The sequence below is a fragment of the Neofelis nebulosa genome, chromosome 1, assembly GCF_028018385.1.
Source record: "Neofelis nebulosa isolate mNeoNeb1 chromosome 1, mNeoNeb1.pri, whole genome shotgun sequence".
NCBI lineage: Eukaryota > Metazoa > Chordata > Mammalia > Carnivora > Felidae > Neofelis > Neofelis nebulosa.
This window is the reverse complement of record NC_080782.1, coordinates 6,002,319-6,019,063: the sequence shown is the minus strand read 5'-3', so window position 1 is coordinate 6,019,063 and position 16,745 is coordinate 6,002,319. Positions and strand designations below refer to the sequence as shown.

Below are 16,745 nucleotides of genomic sequence, written 5' to 3'. Positions count from 1 at the left end.
GGGTGGTGAAGGAGCCCACGAGGCAGCAGCAGAGCTCTGGACCAGCAGGGGAGCCCTGCCCCAGGGTTGGCAGCCCAAGCCTGTCGCTGCTTGTTCTCTCCGAGACCTTGGGCAAGTTACTTCACTGCTGTGCCTCAGTTTCTCCTTCTCCATCTGTAACACGGATGGTTGGGAGGGGGGATCTCTCAGGCTTGTCAAAAGTAGACTCAGGAGGCATTTTGCGAGTGTTCAGAAACGTCAGGGGGAAGGAGGAGAGGGTTGGGATCGGGAGTGGCAGGTGTGCGAAACAGGGAAGGGAGCCACCCACTGTTCTGGGAGGTTAGGTGGGCACCTTCCCCGTCCTCCGCCAACGAGCCGGAGCAGTCGCCATGCACACCGCCCCCTGCTGGGGGTTTTGGGGACGCCGCCTACGACAGGGCCCTACGATCCGGATGGTGGGTAAGAAACGCACCTTTGCAAGAAAGCTGAAAGTGATACGCGGCCCGTGGGAGGCAGGGAAATGGGCTCTAGACACAGGAGGTCAGAGGAGGCACAGTTCCTCAGGTCAGGGCGCAGGACAAGCTTCCGTGAAAGTCGGAGCTTTGCCTGTGTGGATGGTGTCTTCAGTACGCGTGGAACGACTTGGAGAACTAGTGGAGATGGGGCTCTCCAGCGCCACCCTCAGAGACACAGGGGATGGCTGGGGCCCCGTTTTGGGAGGAGGGGGACGGGAAGAAGATGAGGGGGTTAGAACTGGCTGTCCCTGGAAAGCTGGAATGGTAGGTCCGGCCCCACGATCAGGGTGGCAGGTGACGGTTTGGGCAGGGGCTGAATCCGCAGAGGGGATGGATGGAGACCCCTGACTGAGAGCAGCTGTCGGGGCAAGAGCACGGACAGTGTCCCAAAGGGATGGACCACGGGCAGGTGACAGACAAGGGGACTTCTGGGCGAAGGGGGCCGTCGGCTCTACCGGACGCCGCAGGCAGGACTTCAAGAACGAGCGGGAGGAGTACACAACCCGGCTGGGGTTCTGGAATGTGGAAGTGCTTCCTGGTCTTCAAGAGTGGGATTTCTGTTGTTGGTATTGGGGGGAGGGGTTGGGGGGGAGGGGAAGGGGAAAGATAAAGGCGGTGGATGCGGGCGATCAGTCCACAGGGTGTGCCCGAGGGAAAGGAGAGACGTGGGCTGCAGGGCCGGGGTCTGGAGGAGGCAGAGTCAGGGAAGACAGGCAGACGCGTCAGGCTTTACGGGACGGGGGAGGATGCGCCCACCCCACACGCTGAATGCTGAGTGGGTCTACACCAGCGACGCCTCTGAGAATCTCCGTGCTGAGCCCCACAAGGGATCAGAAAGTGGCTACCGGTGAGCTAAGGTCTGGACTGGGCGTGATCAGGCCAAGTGCCCTAAATGACTCCGAGAGAGGAGATCAGCCGGAGAGGCCTCAGAATCAGGGCCCGGATGACAGGAGGTGAGTGAGGCGCCCCCCTCAGGCACAGAATTTAAGGAGGCACCAAAAAGCTCAAGAGTCATGATAAATGACATCCTAATGCCTATTTTAAAAATAAAAATTAATGCAGAAAAATCCAGAAGGAATGTATCAAGATTTTAAATGAAGGTAAGTATGTGGTGTGAATTGTGTCCCAACCCAAATTCCTATCTTGAAGTCTTAAAATCCTCCCCACTAAGAACTAACTAACTAACTTTCTTTCTTTCTTTCTTTCTTTCTTTCTTTCTTTCTTTCTTTCTTTCTTTCTTTCTTTCTTTCTTTCTCTTTTTTTTTCTTTCTTTCTTTCTTTCTCTTCCTTCCTTCTTTTCTCTCTTCCTTCCTTCCTTTTTTCCTTCTTTCCTTCCTTTTCCTTTCCTTTCCTTTCCTTTTCTCTCTTCCTTCCTTCCTTTTCCTTTCCTGTTTTTCTTTCCTTCCTTTCCTTTTCTCTCTCCCTTCCTTCTTTCCTTCCTTCCTTTTCCTTTCCTTTTTTTCCTTTCCTTTCCTTTCCTTTCCTTTCCTTTCCTTTCCTTTCCTTACCTTTCCTTTCTCTCTCCTTCCTTCCTTCCTTCCTTCCTTCCTTCCTTCCTTCCTTCCTTCCTTCCTTCCCTCCTTCCTTCCTACCATGTGAGGGCACAGTACGAAGGGGGCCATCTACAAGCAGGAAGGGATGTATCCTGCAGAAACTTGATCTGGGACATCCAGCTTCCAGAACTGGGGGAAAATAAATGTCTGCTCTCTGAGCCACTGAACCTGTGGTGTTCTGTTATGGTGGCCCCCTCGCTGACTGAGACAGCTAAGTTCCGACAGCGCCTTGCTGAACGCCTTAGAGGCTGAGGCAAAAGGGCTACATACAAGATTTCATGTTATTTTCTTTTAATGGTTAACTTTTCCCACGACACTAAAGGTGTTAAAAAGGTATAAGTTTGCTTCCATAAGGCCAGGAAGATAAAATTATCATTAGTTCTGTTGTTGGTATAATTAAGGTACTAACTGGTATTAAAATAGTGTTCTACATTTCCATACCCATATACTCCAATTTCCCAATAGTTTTGTCAGCACTTTAATATTCTGTCAGTAAAAATCAACCACTAGAAATATACACTACCATTTATACAGGGCAACGCATTCTTCCTTTTGCCTTGGGCACCAAGATGGCTTGGAAGGATACTGCTCAGAACCCAAGATAAGATTCTTCTGAAGTTTCTTTTGCTGCCATCTTAATTTTCCTCATTACTCAGGTAACGCCCACCCGTTGCAAAATAATAACCTGGGAGCAAAAACCCAAGGAGAAGAGCAAACGGGATACGTGTTACCCATTCCCCCGGAAAACTGCTAGCGTTAACTTTGAGTCAGATGGCTCGCCTTCTAGTCTCGGCCCATGAATACTGAAGAAAAGAGCAGAAGCTCTGCTTAGCATGCCGCTGTCCCTCCGTCCCTCTCTCACTCCATCCGGTCTGTGGGAGGCGCGGGAGAGGGCGCAGCGGCTCCGGGCTCAGCCCTTCCTTTCTTGGGGGGGAGTCGGCCTGCCTACAGCAAGCTGTGCTCTGGTAAGTTCTGTTCCTCAGATGCACCCACCCCTGCCTCACAGCAAATCTGTGCCGGTGCCGTCAGGGAGCCCGCTGTCCTCAAAGGAAGGAGGGGGTCTTGTTTATTGAACCACAGTCTACACAAGCGTATCCACGCACCCACAGACACATACATACACACAGAAACAAAACACAACATAACAGAAAACCCTCTCAAAACTACAGTTAATTGAAGATAACTCAATTTTGCCCAAGCCACCTTTTCAACCAAATTTCCAAGTGGTCAGCTTGGTTTTTAATTGCATTGGTTCTTTTTTTTTTTTTTTTTTTTTTTTTTTTACTGTGTATTTATTTTGAGAGAGAGCACAAGTGGGGGAGGGGCAGAGAGACAGGGAGACGGAATCCCAAGCAGGCTCCACGCTGTCAGCGCAGAGCCTGATGTGGGGCTGATCTCACAAACTCTGAGATCATGACCTGAGCAGAAACCAAAAGTCAGACACTTGACCACCTGAGTCACCCAGGTGCCCCTTGGTCACGTTTTACAATTTTTTACTTATTTTTTTTAATGTTAATTTTTAAGAGACAGAAACAGAGTGTGAGTGGGGGAGGGGCAGAGAGAGAGAGGGGGGCACAGAATCTGAAGCAGCCTCCAGGCTCCGAGCTGTCAGCACAGAGCCTGACGCGGGGCTCGAACCCATGAACCGTGAGATCATGACCTGAGCCGATGTCAGATGCTCAACTGACTGAGCCACCCAGGTGCCCTGACACATTGTTTTTATTTATTTTACTTATTTATAATTTTTGTAAATATTTATTTATTTTCAGAGCCAGAGCAGAGGTGGGACAGAGAGAGACAGAGAGAGAGAGAGAGAGAGAGAGAGAGAGAGAGAGAGAGAGAATCTCAGGCAGGCTCCAGGCTCTGAGCTATCAGCACAGAGCCCCATGTGGGGCTTGAACTCCCCAACAGTGAGATCAGGACCTGAACTGAAACCAAGAATTGGACACTAGACCAACTGAGCTACCCAGGTGCCCCTTGGCCACACTGTTTTTAATCAAAAGACCAGGAGCCATCTTTTAAAGCCATCTTAAAATAAACCACTCCAATCTACTTTCTTGTATATTTATCTGGACTCAAGCAGCGACCAGATCTTTTTGTGTGTGTGTGTTTTTTTTTTTTCCTATCCCTGTTGACCGGAGAAAGGAGTTCTGGGACCGGACCCTCAGAAGCCTCTGGATTTCTCATCTTTTTTCACAGGATCTTAATCACGGAGGCTTTGGTTGTACACACAGTACTGTTTATGACTTAGCGTGTGGCCGTTCTGGCTCCAGGGATGATCCGTGGGTGGAACCAAGGCTCAACGTGCTGCTGTGCGGCCGACACGTCCGTACCTGGGTATGCTCCTGGCTGGGCACGGCGCTCAGACCGGTCGCGGCCATATACGTGCTCCCGATGGTCTTGATCTTTTCAACTCCACTGAATTTCGGCTTGGACAGCAGCTGTGGAGCAATGACAAGTGTTCAGTTACTCAGTTGGGTGCGGTGTCTAAAGACATTCTCCAGTTCTAGTTCACGGCAACAGGAATATGAACGATTCCAACTGCTGCTTATTCACATTTGCGACCTCGGGCTTTGCTGAGAAAGAACGCTTTATACACTCCACCAAGAGTGTGTCCTTGGAAGGAACTGCAGCATAATGATATGCTTCCAATTAGCATGAATTACCTTTTAATCTGCTAGGGAAGGAACCGGGATAAATTATGATGCGAGTGATAACAGTCTCAGATAAATTTCCCATCTCTGTGTTTAAAAGGCCAAACACAAAAGTATGATTCAGTGAGGGAGGTCTTCCCTGCATGGTGAGGGTGATTTATGACCACTTATAGTGCCGAGAATTGGCTTTTGCCTCTGAGCTCTAGATGTAAAGGGAATAATTATCTAGGATGGCTCTCCCCATCAGCTCTGACCCTAATACTTCTTGTCCCAGTTTCTGGTACCAGTGACCAGCTCCCACTGCCTCCTCCCCGGCCAAGTACATTCGGACTTGGGTTGGGATGGAGAAAATGTAAAAGTAAGAGCAGAAGCTATAGGAAAGAGAACAAAGGGGTGAGAGAGGAAGGGAAGGAGACTCTGGAAGGTTCTTTATCTGCTCATGAGGCCAAAGGCACCAACTGAAGGCTGGGGACATCTTCCTGACCTTTTGTCGGCACTCCTGCTTTCAGAAGGGATTCTTTCAAGATTCCATGTCAGAGGGTCTAAGGCAGATTAGCAAATGCCTGTACCTCATATCCATGAGCCAATCCAACCCAAAATAGCCCTGCCACTCACCCACCCGTACTGGCGAGCATTTATTTCACTGAGGGGCAGCTGTAGCCAATAGGCCACTGTTTCTCACCAGGAACCTGGCATAACCATGGGAGGCACTAGTTGTCATTACTTCGCCATAAGTCTTGAGTCAATCTCATGCTGACAATGGTGATAACAGAGAAATGCACAGGTCACACACGACATTTAGAAGCTTGGCCTGCAAACATCACGTCACACAAATAATTTCGTCATGGTATTTCAAAGTTCCATGAATCCCGATGAACCTCTGTTCATGGACGTCAATTTTGCTATATTTTGCTTGATATTTATATGAACGATGTAGCAGCAACATCCTTAAAACCACTGGTGTGTTTGTTCTTATCAGCAAACAAAACACGTTATTCTCCATGTAGGCAGAATATTGAAAATTGAAAACTGATACGTATTTCAAATTACGAAACATATACTGTGTCCCTTCTCAAATATATTATCCCTCATCCATATTGCTTTTTCAATAATAGAGCGTATCATCCCTGCACAGTTCAAGTTGATATCTGACCTTGGAGTATGCCGAGATAGACATGCCAGTCATCTACTATGATAAATACATTCATTATTTCTTTTTGTATCAACCGATAAGCAAGTATTTTCCTTGGAGTTCAAGCCTTTTGAGAAAATCCGCCAGCAGACTGGAAAGACATTTTCTTGATACCGATTTTGGTACTGGTTCTTAGGGAACACACTACCTCACAAATAAAATATATCATTTCTCCAAAATTCGTCAAGGACCATAACAGAGCAAAAGGCTTTAATTTTCGTCCAGCCACCAATAATTACACCAGGAGACGTGCATTAAGACACGCCACAGGATCGGACTAACTTCAGACGGGATGGCCACCAGAATGCCGAAGTGTGGGATGGGGGCCACCCTGGCCTGTCAGGGGTAACTCTCGGGTACCTACATCATCAAAGTCGGCGATGATCTCGTTCAGGAGCCGAAGGCATTCCAAGCCCTCCTTGTTCACATCCGATTCTGTGTAGAATTCCTTGAAATCCGGAATGGAAGCAAACATGACACAGACACAGTCGTAGGACTGGTGGTACAACTCCTGCCCGGGAGGAAAGCGAGAGCTGAGCACTAGGGAACCTTGTAAACAAACATGCTCTTTTTTTTTTTTTAACTTTTTTTTTTTTAATTTTTTTTAATGTTTATTTATTTTTGAGACAGAGAGAGACAGAGCATGAACGGGGGAGGGTCAGAGAGAGGGAGACACAGAATCCGAAGCAGGCTCCAGGCTCTGAGCCATCAGCCCAGAGCCCGACACGGGGCTCGAACTCATGGACCACGAGATTGTGACCTGAGCCGAAGTCGGCTGCTTAACTGACTGAGCCACCCAGGCACCCCAAAACAACAACAAACATGCTCTTAAGACAAGTGTTTCTTTCTGTGGGGACTGGTGAAGAAATCACCCGGTGCCCCCCTGCATGTGCCCCAAACCATCCCCTGGCCCATTCCGGACGCCGGCCATGACGGCAGGTGAGGGCTTCTAAGGAGCAGGATGCAGGCTGAGCCCTCAACACAGTGTTCCCACTGCCACTGGCAGCCAGTAGGAGGTGTCCTTCCGGCAAAACTTCTCTGCCATCGTTGCCTTCGACGATTACAAGAGATCACAGACTTCTGGCTTCAGAAAGAAATGTCCTATAAGCAACTGAAGGCCAACAAAACAATCTCCCAAACTACTATACTAAAATGCCTAAAATGACTACATCGTCATGGCTACATCCTTTGCACTGAGGTCTTTATGCCTGTTTTTCTTCAGTGTCTCCTGAGAGGAGCTCCTCAAGTTACCCCTTAATTACCCCAGAAAGAACCGACGACACTCCCTGGGTTACTTATCCACATCAAATCAAACGCCAACTCTGTTTATTCAAGATAGGCTTTTGCTGTTAAATACAAAGAGGCTCATACTTCTGCATCCATAGATATGAATAAAATTACAATGTCTTCTAAATACAATTTTAAGGCGTTTCCATAGTTTTTTTCAACACACAGTGAAACTTTGAAGTTCAGTGAAGGTTTGAGAAAGGAAGGGTTGTTATGTGGGCAGAGAGGCTGGTCCTGGGTGTGAGGACCTGTCCCCCCACTGGCGCTGGCTCATCAGGGCCCTCAGGTGGCATGACACGGGCAGGAAGGCCAGGCGCCACGGTGGGCACAGGGAAACGCTCCCTCCGCCGGGAAATATGAGGAGAGTTCTGTCAAACAAGATGGCCGCCCTCAACGTGGATGGAAGAACGCAAGTCACTGGCTCTTCCTGTGCGCCTGGCAGGGTGAGGCAATCCACTCTGCATGAACGTTGTAGTGAGCTCTGCTCTCTGAGGCACCAGACGAATCCCCCCACTGGGAGAGCGCACTTCGACAGCACCGTAACTCCCAGGTTTGGTGGCCTCTCCGAGGAGCCGTTCTTCCCCACTGAGGTCTCCTCACAAACACAGCAGGCCAATGGCGGCCCATGGACGGTCACAACCACTTCCTGGAAAAGCTAGCCTCAAGTCAGCTTCCTGTTCTCAGGGCCAGCCACCCGTAATGCCTTCTGCTACGACCTCACAATCTCTATAAAACACGTGAACGACAGAACCAAGGGCTTTCTTTTCCACCCTGCTCTCAACATGGTTGCGCTGGCTCACCACGCAGACCTGTTCTTTGTCCGAGAAGCTGCTGCTGTGAACATTCATATCCTGGGAAGACAACCTGCGACACAGATGACTGTCAAGTTGTAGGGCCTGGCAATGCTAAGCCGGGGAGTCAGGGTTTACCGGGAGACAACCCCCTAGAAGCCCCTGCTAGTTAACGATGCCAGTTTTATAAGAGAAGTATAAACTTCATAGACTTCCTATTCTTTTTTTTTTTTAAGTTTATGCATTTATTTTTGAGAGGAGAGTAGGGGCAGAGAGAGAGAGAGAGAGAGAGAGAGAGAGAGAGTCCCAAGCTGCCAGCACAGAGCCCAGTGCAGGGCTTGAACTCAGGAACCGTGAGATCATGTTGAACTCAGGAACCGTGAGATCATGACTTGAGCTAAAATCAAGAGTTGGACGCTCAACCGACTGAGCCACCCACGTGGTGGCCCACTGACTTCCCTGTTCTTAAGGAAAAGGCGCGTATCTGGCAAGACAAGGAAATGTTTTCTGCACCTTGCATGTCCCTACTGTCTGTGGATACTGGCCAGAGTGACCGTCTGGGGTACGATGATAAAAATAAGCTCGGGAGCGGTCAGCACTGACTCAGTGCCTGCTGCCTGACGGGGGCAGCTGTCAACACTCCACGGGAAGTAACTTGCCCCCGACGACGATCCTATGAGGCCGGCACTCTCACTTCAACGTACGGATGCGGAGACCGAGGCAGAGGGCAGTTACACTACTTGCCCAAGGTCGCAGTTACCAAGTCTGATGCAGAGTTCCCTCTTACAGGTGCTACACTTTACCCTTGAACCTGGATCTCCTGATGACCGCAGGCCGTGCTGCCCAGATTCAGGGGCGGTGGGGGCCTCGCCCCACGTGCAGGTCACGTCGCTTTACCTCTCTCCTTTCCGTGGGGGTCCTTAAGGGTGTACAGGAGTGGGAGACAATGAAACCGCCAGACTGGACCGACTCGCAGTTCGGATGAGGGTCCATTTGAACTGCACTGTGTTGGGGTCCAATAAAATAAGGTCTATGTATTGGAAGGGGTCTGATGTGTTATCTCATTCCACTGTCCACAAACAGGAATGCATGGGACAGTCACCGGTGGGTTTTCCGGCCCGGGGGTGAGCTCCAAGCCTGCGCGTCATTTTTGAAAAGGGCCATGGGTTATTCTGCTAGGCAGCCTTGGTTAGGAGTCACAGGCTGAATGACGAAGGAGAAGGTTGGGCGAGCCAGATGATGCACCAGGGCTCCCAGTGGGCCTAGGGGCCAGGACTAATCTCTGGAACCCTGGTCAGGCACTCTGCAGGTGGTGAGTGCTGCTGGGGGCTTGGGCTGCAAACTGCTCACCCACTCTCTCTCTAGATCAGTTTCCTGGGACCTTCGTTGAAACAGCAAGGATGAGTGAGGAGCTCTGCCCCCCCACCCAGTCCCTGATTCAGGCTCAAGGGCTACTCCTGAGAAACAGGGAAACTTCACCAATGGGAAGCTTCATAAATTCTCTGGAGCCAAGGAAACGTGCAAGGCTTAGAACCATACCCCAAACTCAGGTCTTTGGGTTGGTCTTGGGGCCAGAGTGGACCACAAGCCGACTGGCTGGTGGTCTGACCTTAGCTCGTATTTCCAGAGGATCTGGGTATGGGGGTAGGGCACGTGGGCAGACTCCCAGGAGAGCCTGGAGTTCAAGGTCTAGAGTGGATGACTCTTGTTGGGCACACTGTTGCCCGAAGGGATCACTGCGCCTTGGAGTTGGAAATGAGCTCACGTGTCCTTTCAATGCTTGTTCACACGTCACCACTCTGCCAAAGAAGCTTAAGTAACGAAAACACAATCAGAAAGCCACCGCATCTCTGTGCCCGCTGTCCCTTTTAGTTTGCTGAGTGAGACCAGCTCCTCTCCAACCCAACCCGCCCGTGGATGAAGACTTGGGACAACCCCATGACTCTTCCTGTCATTCTCGGGTCCTCCTGTCGATAATTAACGCGCCTGGCTCAACAAGCGGTCAAAGCTCAGGACCTAGCTGGACGTGGGGCTCTTCCCCTTCCCCAGCACGGGCCCACAGGGAGGGGTCTGCAGCGTGGGGGAGAGGGCACGCCTGGCTTCCACACTCTCTACTCACACTTATACTTCCACCCTTCCCAACTTCCTCAGCCAGGCTTTCCAAACCTCCAGGGGTGCCGGACAGGGACAGAAGTGTGTGATGGAGGAGGAAGGCGCTCCACTGACTGCGTCATGCTCCCTGGACACTCACACCGGGTGGTCATTGCCATCGGTGGCTGGAAGACTCCCTGTTGCCTCTTCCATCCCTGGACACCCTGCCCGAGGTTCCCTTGCTGTGCATGATACGCTCCCTTCTGCCTGTGACCATCTCTGCCCCGGGCTCTCGGGCTATTGTTGTAGCTTCTCTGCTGGGGCTTGTCCACCGCTCCAGGTGGCTTTGTACAACGGCCATCGCCAACGACCCCATGCCAACTGCCTTTCTCCCGCTCGGTCCCCGAACGACGTTCATCAACCTCTGCTCTCCCAAGCCCCGATAGTCCCATTACATTGCCCACCCGCAGCCCCAACTCTCTTGGCTCAGACACTTCCACCAGCCCCTTCCGTCTGCATTTTCCACTTATCAGGGACCCGCCTGTCACCCGTGTCCCCCAGAGGCAGGTGTTTCCCCGGGACCATTCAGCGACACAAGCACAGGACACACATGTCAGGCTGAGTAGGTTCTGACCCATTCACAAGGCTGGAGGTGAAGGGAAGATCCCCGGGGGGCTTACGTCTCGCTACGTCCTGTCCAGCACCCCTCTTCCAGCCCCCAGTCCCCTGCCCATTCCTACGCCCCCTGCGAGGGAAGGGGGGAGAATCAAGCAATCAGGTTTCCAGCAAAGCACTTGTAAAGCAAGCGGTTAGCGCCCCCTGTGGAACATGGGAGCTCCTGTCTGTGGCAAAGGCCGAAATTCACTTTAGGTCCGCTTGGCCTGCCCTGGAAAATGCTCAGAACTGCCATGCACACTCAGTTTCCAAACTTCCACATCCGTGCTCTCTCCTACGGGTCCATTCTGCAGCAAAGGAGGGCCTTCCCACCTCCCACATTTCCCCCCAACGGACTATGTGCTCACCATTTAGCATCCTCTTCCCAGCGGTCATCGGATTCCTCATTTACTCAGGGCACTGGGGTAATTCGAAAGCACGAAGGCATCTCCGGAGGTGCTGGGGGCATGCCAGCCTGGCTACGGGGATCAGGGCAGAGGGTCTGCCTGGAGACGGTGGCGGTGGGGCTCACGGCTGGGCAGGCGGGTACAGTGTGCCCACCTGGTGAATGCCCGCACACCCACAGCGACACCTGTGTCCTGTTTTGATCGAGCCTCAGTTCGCCAGCAACGCAGCCGCCTGGCTCAGAATCACATGTCATTCTCGCCACCTGGCGACTCGGCAAAGGGTAGACTGCAGTGACGAAATGTAGCCTTTCAACAAGCGATGAAAGCTGGCTTTGATGTCTGCTCAAGAGGCATCTCAAAAGCTCCCGCTACAATAGGGCGGTTTCAAGGGCTCCGGCCCAGGAGCGCAGAGCTCTCTCCCTGAGCTGGGATGGCCTGTCGCCTGCGTCTGGCCAAGAACCCTCAGCAGCGGAGGGAGAAAACTGCAGAAGTTCTAAGCGAAGCGAATGCCCCGAGGGAAGGAAGAGACACCTGCGGCACCCATAAGGGCTCTGCCCGCACACAGGTTTTCGTTGAAGTCAGAGCTTTTAGGGGATGTGATTGTAATTCAATCACGCTTTGCTTCTGAAAAGAAATTCATTTCCTCTGAACATCCACGTGGTGGCCTGGAGAACCAAAGAGTGAAGGAAGGCTCTTTGTTAACATCGGTCCCGGCTTAGGTCGTGTGTCCTGTTCCCAAGGACTGTTCCAGAAAACTGTGCATTGGTAATGTTGATGGTGGGACTGAAAGGCTTGCTCCTGTCTGCCCCAAGCTCTGAAAGTAACCTGGGTATCTGCATTCCGATGGCGTGGGTGCTCAGCCCTCCCGCCGGAGGAGGAGCCGGGAAGGCACAGCGGCTGGTCTGAGGGCAAAGGGGTTCTGTGGAGGTTTGCCCTCTTCAGGCCCCATAAAGGGGGGGAAAGAAGGCTTCCTTGAAGCTATGAATAAGTTCCAGTGGGCAGTGACTCTTAAGTTTTGCATACATCTGGGATATTTGCTTAAAAGATAACTAAGATGGAGTGCTGAACTGCCGGCCAGGCATCGCTGTGAAGCTTCGCGTGAGTTGCTACTCTTACCTTTGGTAACAGCTTCTGAGAGGATGGAGGCCTGAGAAGTGCCAGGGCTGGGGCCGAACCTCTGAGCTCGGCCACCAAGCGGGGCCTGGCAGGTGGAGGAGAGCTGGCCCGGGGCCCAGGAAAGCCACACGGAGCCCGCACAGCAGGGATCCCTTCGGGAGGCCTTGCTCGTGGGCGCGGGGCTCTCTCTCGGTCTCCAGTGTCAGCCATGCTCTGGGACCCAGCAGAAGAGGCCCCCCTCCAGGGGACTGCATTTCTCACAATGGCCGAATCTCCTCCCCAGGAAGCCTCGGGGTGCGAGAGGGCTCACGCAGGGGACACGTCCTTGGCCCGGACCCCGGAGGTCCTTGACGTTATCCGCGATCCTGAACAGCACACATGCCATTACTGTGTAGCTGTAGGAGGCTGAACACCATCCGCCTGGCTGGCCTGGGACGATGAGGCCGGGATTATACATGGCTGGTTGGGGAATGGCTTGTCCCCCGAGGACAGTCAGTCGAGGACAGAGGGGTCAGATCGGGACAGGAGAAGGTGGGGAGAGCAGAAGGACGGGCCAGGAGTTTGCTACAGTTCATGTGCTCCAATGAATCTCCTTACAGTAACCTTGTTAGGAGTCTTTGGGAAACCCGCCCCCCCCAAAACCTAACGATCCCTTACTGAGAATCACGGCGGGGCGCTCGTTAGACGGCCGGTTAGCGATTCTCTTTCTTGTTCAGCCCTGCGCCGCGAGCTGTTCTGCATTCAGGATTTTCCCCACGAGGATCACAGCCAGCAGAATCTCCTACACCCCCTCTTTGATCTCCAGCAACTGCACAGCATAACCCTCCCTGCCCAGTGGGCTGCCTCTCCCGGCCACCCTGACGGCGCAGCGCCCCGTGGGGGTCCCTGAAATTGTTTAATCCGCGAGACTTAGAGCGGCTGCCTATAGAGCTGCACCCCCTCTCCCCTGCCCCCCTGTATTTAACCCAACAGACAAAGGCTGGCAGTGAACTATGGAAAGCTACCACCCAGGGCAGTTGTCTGTTGTCTGACTACATACGGAGAAGCCTGCGGCCCGCAGCGGAGCAGAACGAAGCGGTCATTTCAAGGACTGTCCCCCTGGTCCGAAGCCCCCGATATTTCAGATGCGTGTGGCACTTTACCCTCCTGAGCACAATCAGCAGCGCGAGAGAACACATCTAATGGTGCGTGGGGACCGCGGGGCCCTGAGTGAAAACCCGAAGACCCCTAACGTGGCTGCTGTGGCACCTGGCTGCGGCCTGGAGTTCGAACGGCTCTGGAACTGGAGCAAGTGTCCCTTTTCCTCCGGGCCTGCAGGCTGCCTGGGGCGAGGCGCTGTCTCCTGCAGGCGGGGACAGGCCGTCCTCACGAGCTGCCGCTGGGAGCCCGGGATTACTTCGGGGCCCAACAGGTTCCGAGCACACGCGGGGATGGACTGGCCAGCGAGGGGACCCGCCCCCCGCAACGAGGAACTGCCTTCTTTAGCTGACAAAGGAGGAGAGAAAGCACAGGACCGGTCCCATCTACCTGTGCCGATTCCTACATTGTCGCCGAAGAGCCCCCCCCGCCCCCAACCGCCCGGGCAGAGAGGGAGCACCACAGCCCGGACTCCCACCCACTAGGCCACCCTGCCCGCCCCCCCCCCCCCCACTACAGCACTTCCCCAGGGAGCCCATCTGGGTGGTGAAGGCTACAGGGGGCCCTGTGTGCGTCCAGTTCTTAAAATGGCAGCGCGGATGAGACTCGAAGGGACAGGTCACCCCTCTCTTGGGAGCACGCGAGAGCTGTGCTCAGCGACGTGGCACGCGGCAGGGGGCCACTCAGGAGGCAGACGAGTCACCGTCAGCTGCGGCACGGGCACCTCCCTGCCGTCTGGACCCCACCTGTGTGGACGTGGGACTCCGTGTCCGGGGATGTCAAATGCCCCCTCACCTGGAGGGACGCTCGGGGGAAGCGACGTGTAGGCGTCCCCCTCCCCACCCCCTCGAGGCAGCTTGCCAAGCCAGGCACCGCTCTTTCCCTGTTATGAGCGGAGAGACTGGGCTCAGCCCAGGGACGGAGCAGGCCAAGTCCACGTGACAGAGCCTAGGTGTGGACGGGAGAGGCAAGCCCACGCTATCCCCCGCTAGGTTTCTGCTCCTGACCCATCCTGCCATTCCTTACCATTTCCAAGAGGGAACTGGGTTCAGGCATTCGCTTAGAATAAGTCAGACCGACGGGGAAGAACAGAGAGAATCCACTGATTCCCCCAAGTCCGGGGAGACCTCGGGAGACATCAGGAAGGGTCTGCAAGGGGGCAGGGCTAATCCCACTGGCTTTGTCAGGGCTTGAACTAGGCACTCCCCCGGCCAGAATATTCTCACTCCTCCACTCCCCCGCCCTCCCCAGCATCCATCCCCCAGCTACTTTCTAGCTCCTTCTTTCCAGTTTCAGAAGCTACCTCCTCACAGTGGCGGCCTGTCTGGGCTCCCGCAGATACGCCGCGAGTGCGCTTGGAGACAAGGGGATGCAGTTCCCCTCTGGGCGATGGGGCCACCCCTGTCCCGTTCATCTCTGTGTCCAGGCCCGGCACCAGCGTGGCCACAGGGCAGGGGTGACAGTAGGCACACGCTGAATTTATGAGCCGAACTGACAGCCAGGCACACAGACAGAAAGATGCTCTTATGTCGCTACCGGGGGCAGATGCTCCTTCTTAACAAGCGCAGTGATTTTGTTATCCGTGGCCAGCGGGCAGACCGGCTGCTGAAGATGTACGGACTTCAGAGAAGAGCGGAAGAAACAGAAAGGTGGGCTCCACAGCCAACCAGACCTCCTGGCGGGACCCCAGGCGGCCTGCCGCACCCAGCACGCTTCCAGTAAGAGGAGGGGGCGATGCCCAGCCCCTCACCCCCTCCCTGGTGCTTTCTAGCCAATGTCAACATTAAATGTGCTACTTGGTGCTCACTCTGTGCTTATGATGCGAGTATTATTACTGCCCCATTTTACAGATGAAGAAACTGAGGCACTTGAGAGCTTAGGTGCTGTGCTGAAGGCCACTTAGCCGTAACTGGCAGAGATGGGATGTGAACTCTTGAAAGCTTGCTCTGCGGTATTTTCTACTTCTTCTCTTATGATAGAAGGTTGGGGACTTTGAGACCTGGCAGGGACAACCACCAGGCAGTGGGCCCCGAGTCACTCCCTCTGGGGACCCAGTCCAAGTGAAAATACACTCCCCCCCCCCCCCCGCCCCTGCAAAAACGTGCTACAGGAAAATATCGCTTCAGGCCTTGTCACTTGAGATCGTTTGTACTCTAGTGTCATCAAGGTTGAGCTTCTCTGTGTCCGCGATGGCAAACACAGGCCTCTGCTCACAGTGAGAGCTCAGATACGTGTTTCTCACTGTAGACACATCTGCTGACTCACCGTAAGTTAGGAATATGAAAGAAATTTCACGATGTTTCATTTCATAAGCCGGTTCTACGCTAAAACGGCACTCCCGTCTTTCCAATTCTAGTTAAATATCCGTTCCTTTAGACGCTCCAAGAAATCCCCATTTGCATCCTCAAGAGAGCAGACTTTGGTCTGTGACCTGATCTTGTATGGACAACTTCTAAGCTCTGTCCATCTCCCATCTTTGAAATTCCAAGGCCCTTTACAGGCACTCAGGGAAGTTTCCAGCAATGAAACAGTGGACGTGTGGTATGCATGCCTTAATGGTGCCCCTTGATTCAGTCTCTATGGTGTGCCGGTAAGGCAGGCGGCCCTTCACACCATGGAGAGGCCACTTTTGTGACTTGTTTGGAAGCCCAGGGCCTCACATGGCACCCTGAGAGTGTCACGTGATGGGGGAAGGAAAGCCAGGAATGATGAATCAACACTCAATTAACACGTTCGGAGGTGATTAGAACTCACTATTCCCAGTTGGCCAATCATTATCTTTGAAGAACAGACCAATTCAGGCCAACAGTGGACACCAGGAGCAATGAGGCGTTTGAAGGCTCCCAGGCCCCCCAGGCCCCCCCAGCCGGGACCTCCTCGCCCTGCCCCTGCCCACTGCCCCAGCGTGCCCCACCTCGTTCTTCAGGCTCCGGGCCAGGAAATGTTCGGCCACGTGCGCGGGCAGCACGTTCTCCAGCAGCACGCGGTTCAAGTTCTCCATGGTTTCTATCTCCTCCCGCTCTTTTTTGAACTTGTTCTTCCACAAGAAGTCTAACCTACAGTAATATTCATTCTGTTACAAGAGGACACAGAGGTAAAGAAACAATAGGCATCTCGTCCTGCCAGAGAGCGGAGGTTTTAAAGAGAAAATAAAAAGAACAAAAACAAAACTGAAAACAGAACCCCCACACAGAACTGCCACCCACCCTATGGAGCCCGCTGCTCCCCGCAAATGTCTGTCACCCGACCCCTCACCCGGATCTGCAAAGAAGCAGGTGCGGGAAAGCACCAGCCTCAGGAACAGGGAAACAGGCATGTAAGTGACACGGGCGCTTCTGGCAAAGTTACGTTAATAAAAGGTGTCTTGAA

General features: G+C 53.2%; 1 protein-coding gene across 5 annotated transcripts in view; it reads right to left on the bottom strand.

The window, feature by feature from the left end:
• ADCY2 (adenylate cyclase 2) overlaps positions 1 to 16,745 on the bottom strand; it is a 418,010-nt gene that overhangs the window by 18,847 nt on the left and 382,418 nt on the right. For 2 of the 5 annotated variants that reach the window (XM_058715293.1, XM_058715319.1), the window contains 3 exons: positions 16,291 to 16,432; positions 6,258 to 6,404; positions 4,381 to 4,488 (listed from right to left, as the gene is read on the bottom strand). In XM_058715293.1, the coding sequence (XP_058571276.1) occupies positions 4,381 to 4,488; positions 6,258 to 6,404; positions 16,291 to 16,432 (397 nt within the window). Of the gene's footprint in view, positions 1 to 4,380; positions 4,489 to 6,257; positions 6,405 to 16,290; positions 16,450 to 16,745 lie in introns of those variants that run through there. The other 3 variants (XM_058715304.1, XM_058715282.1, XM_058715313.1) reach the window with 2 other exon arrangements.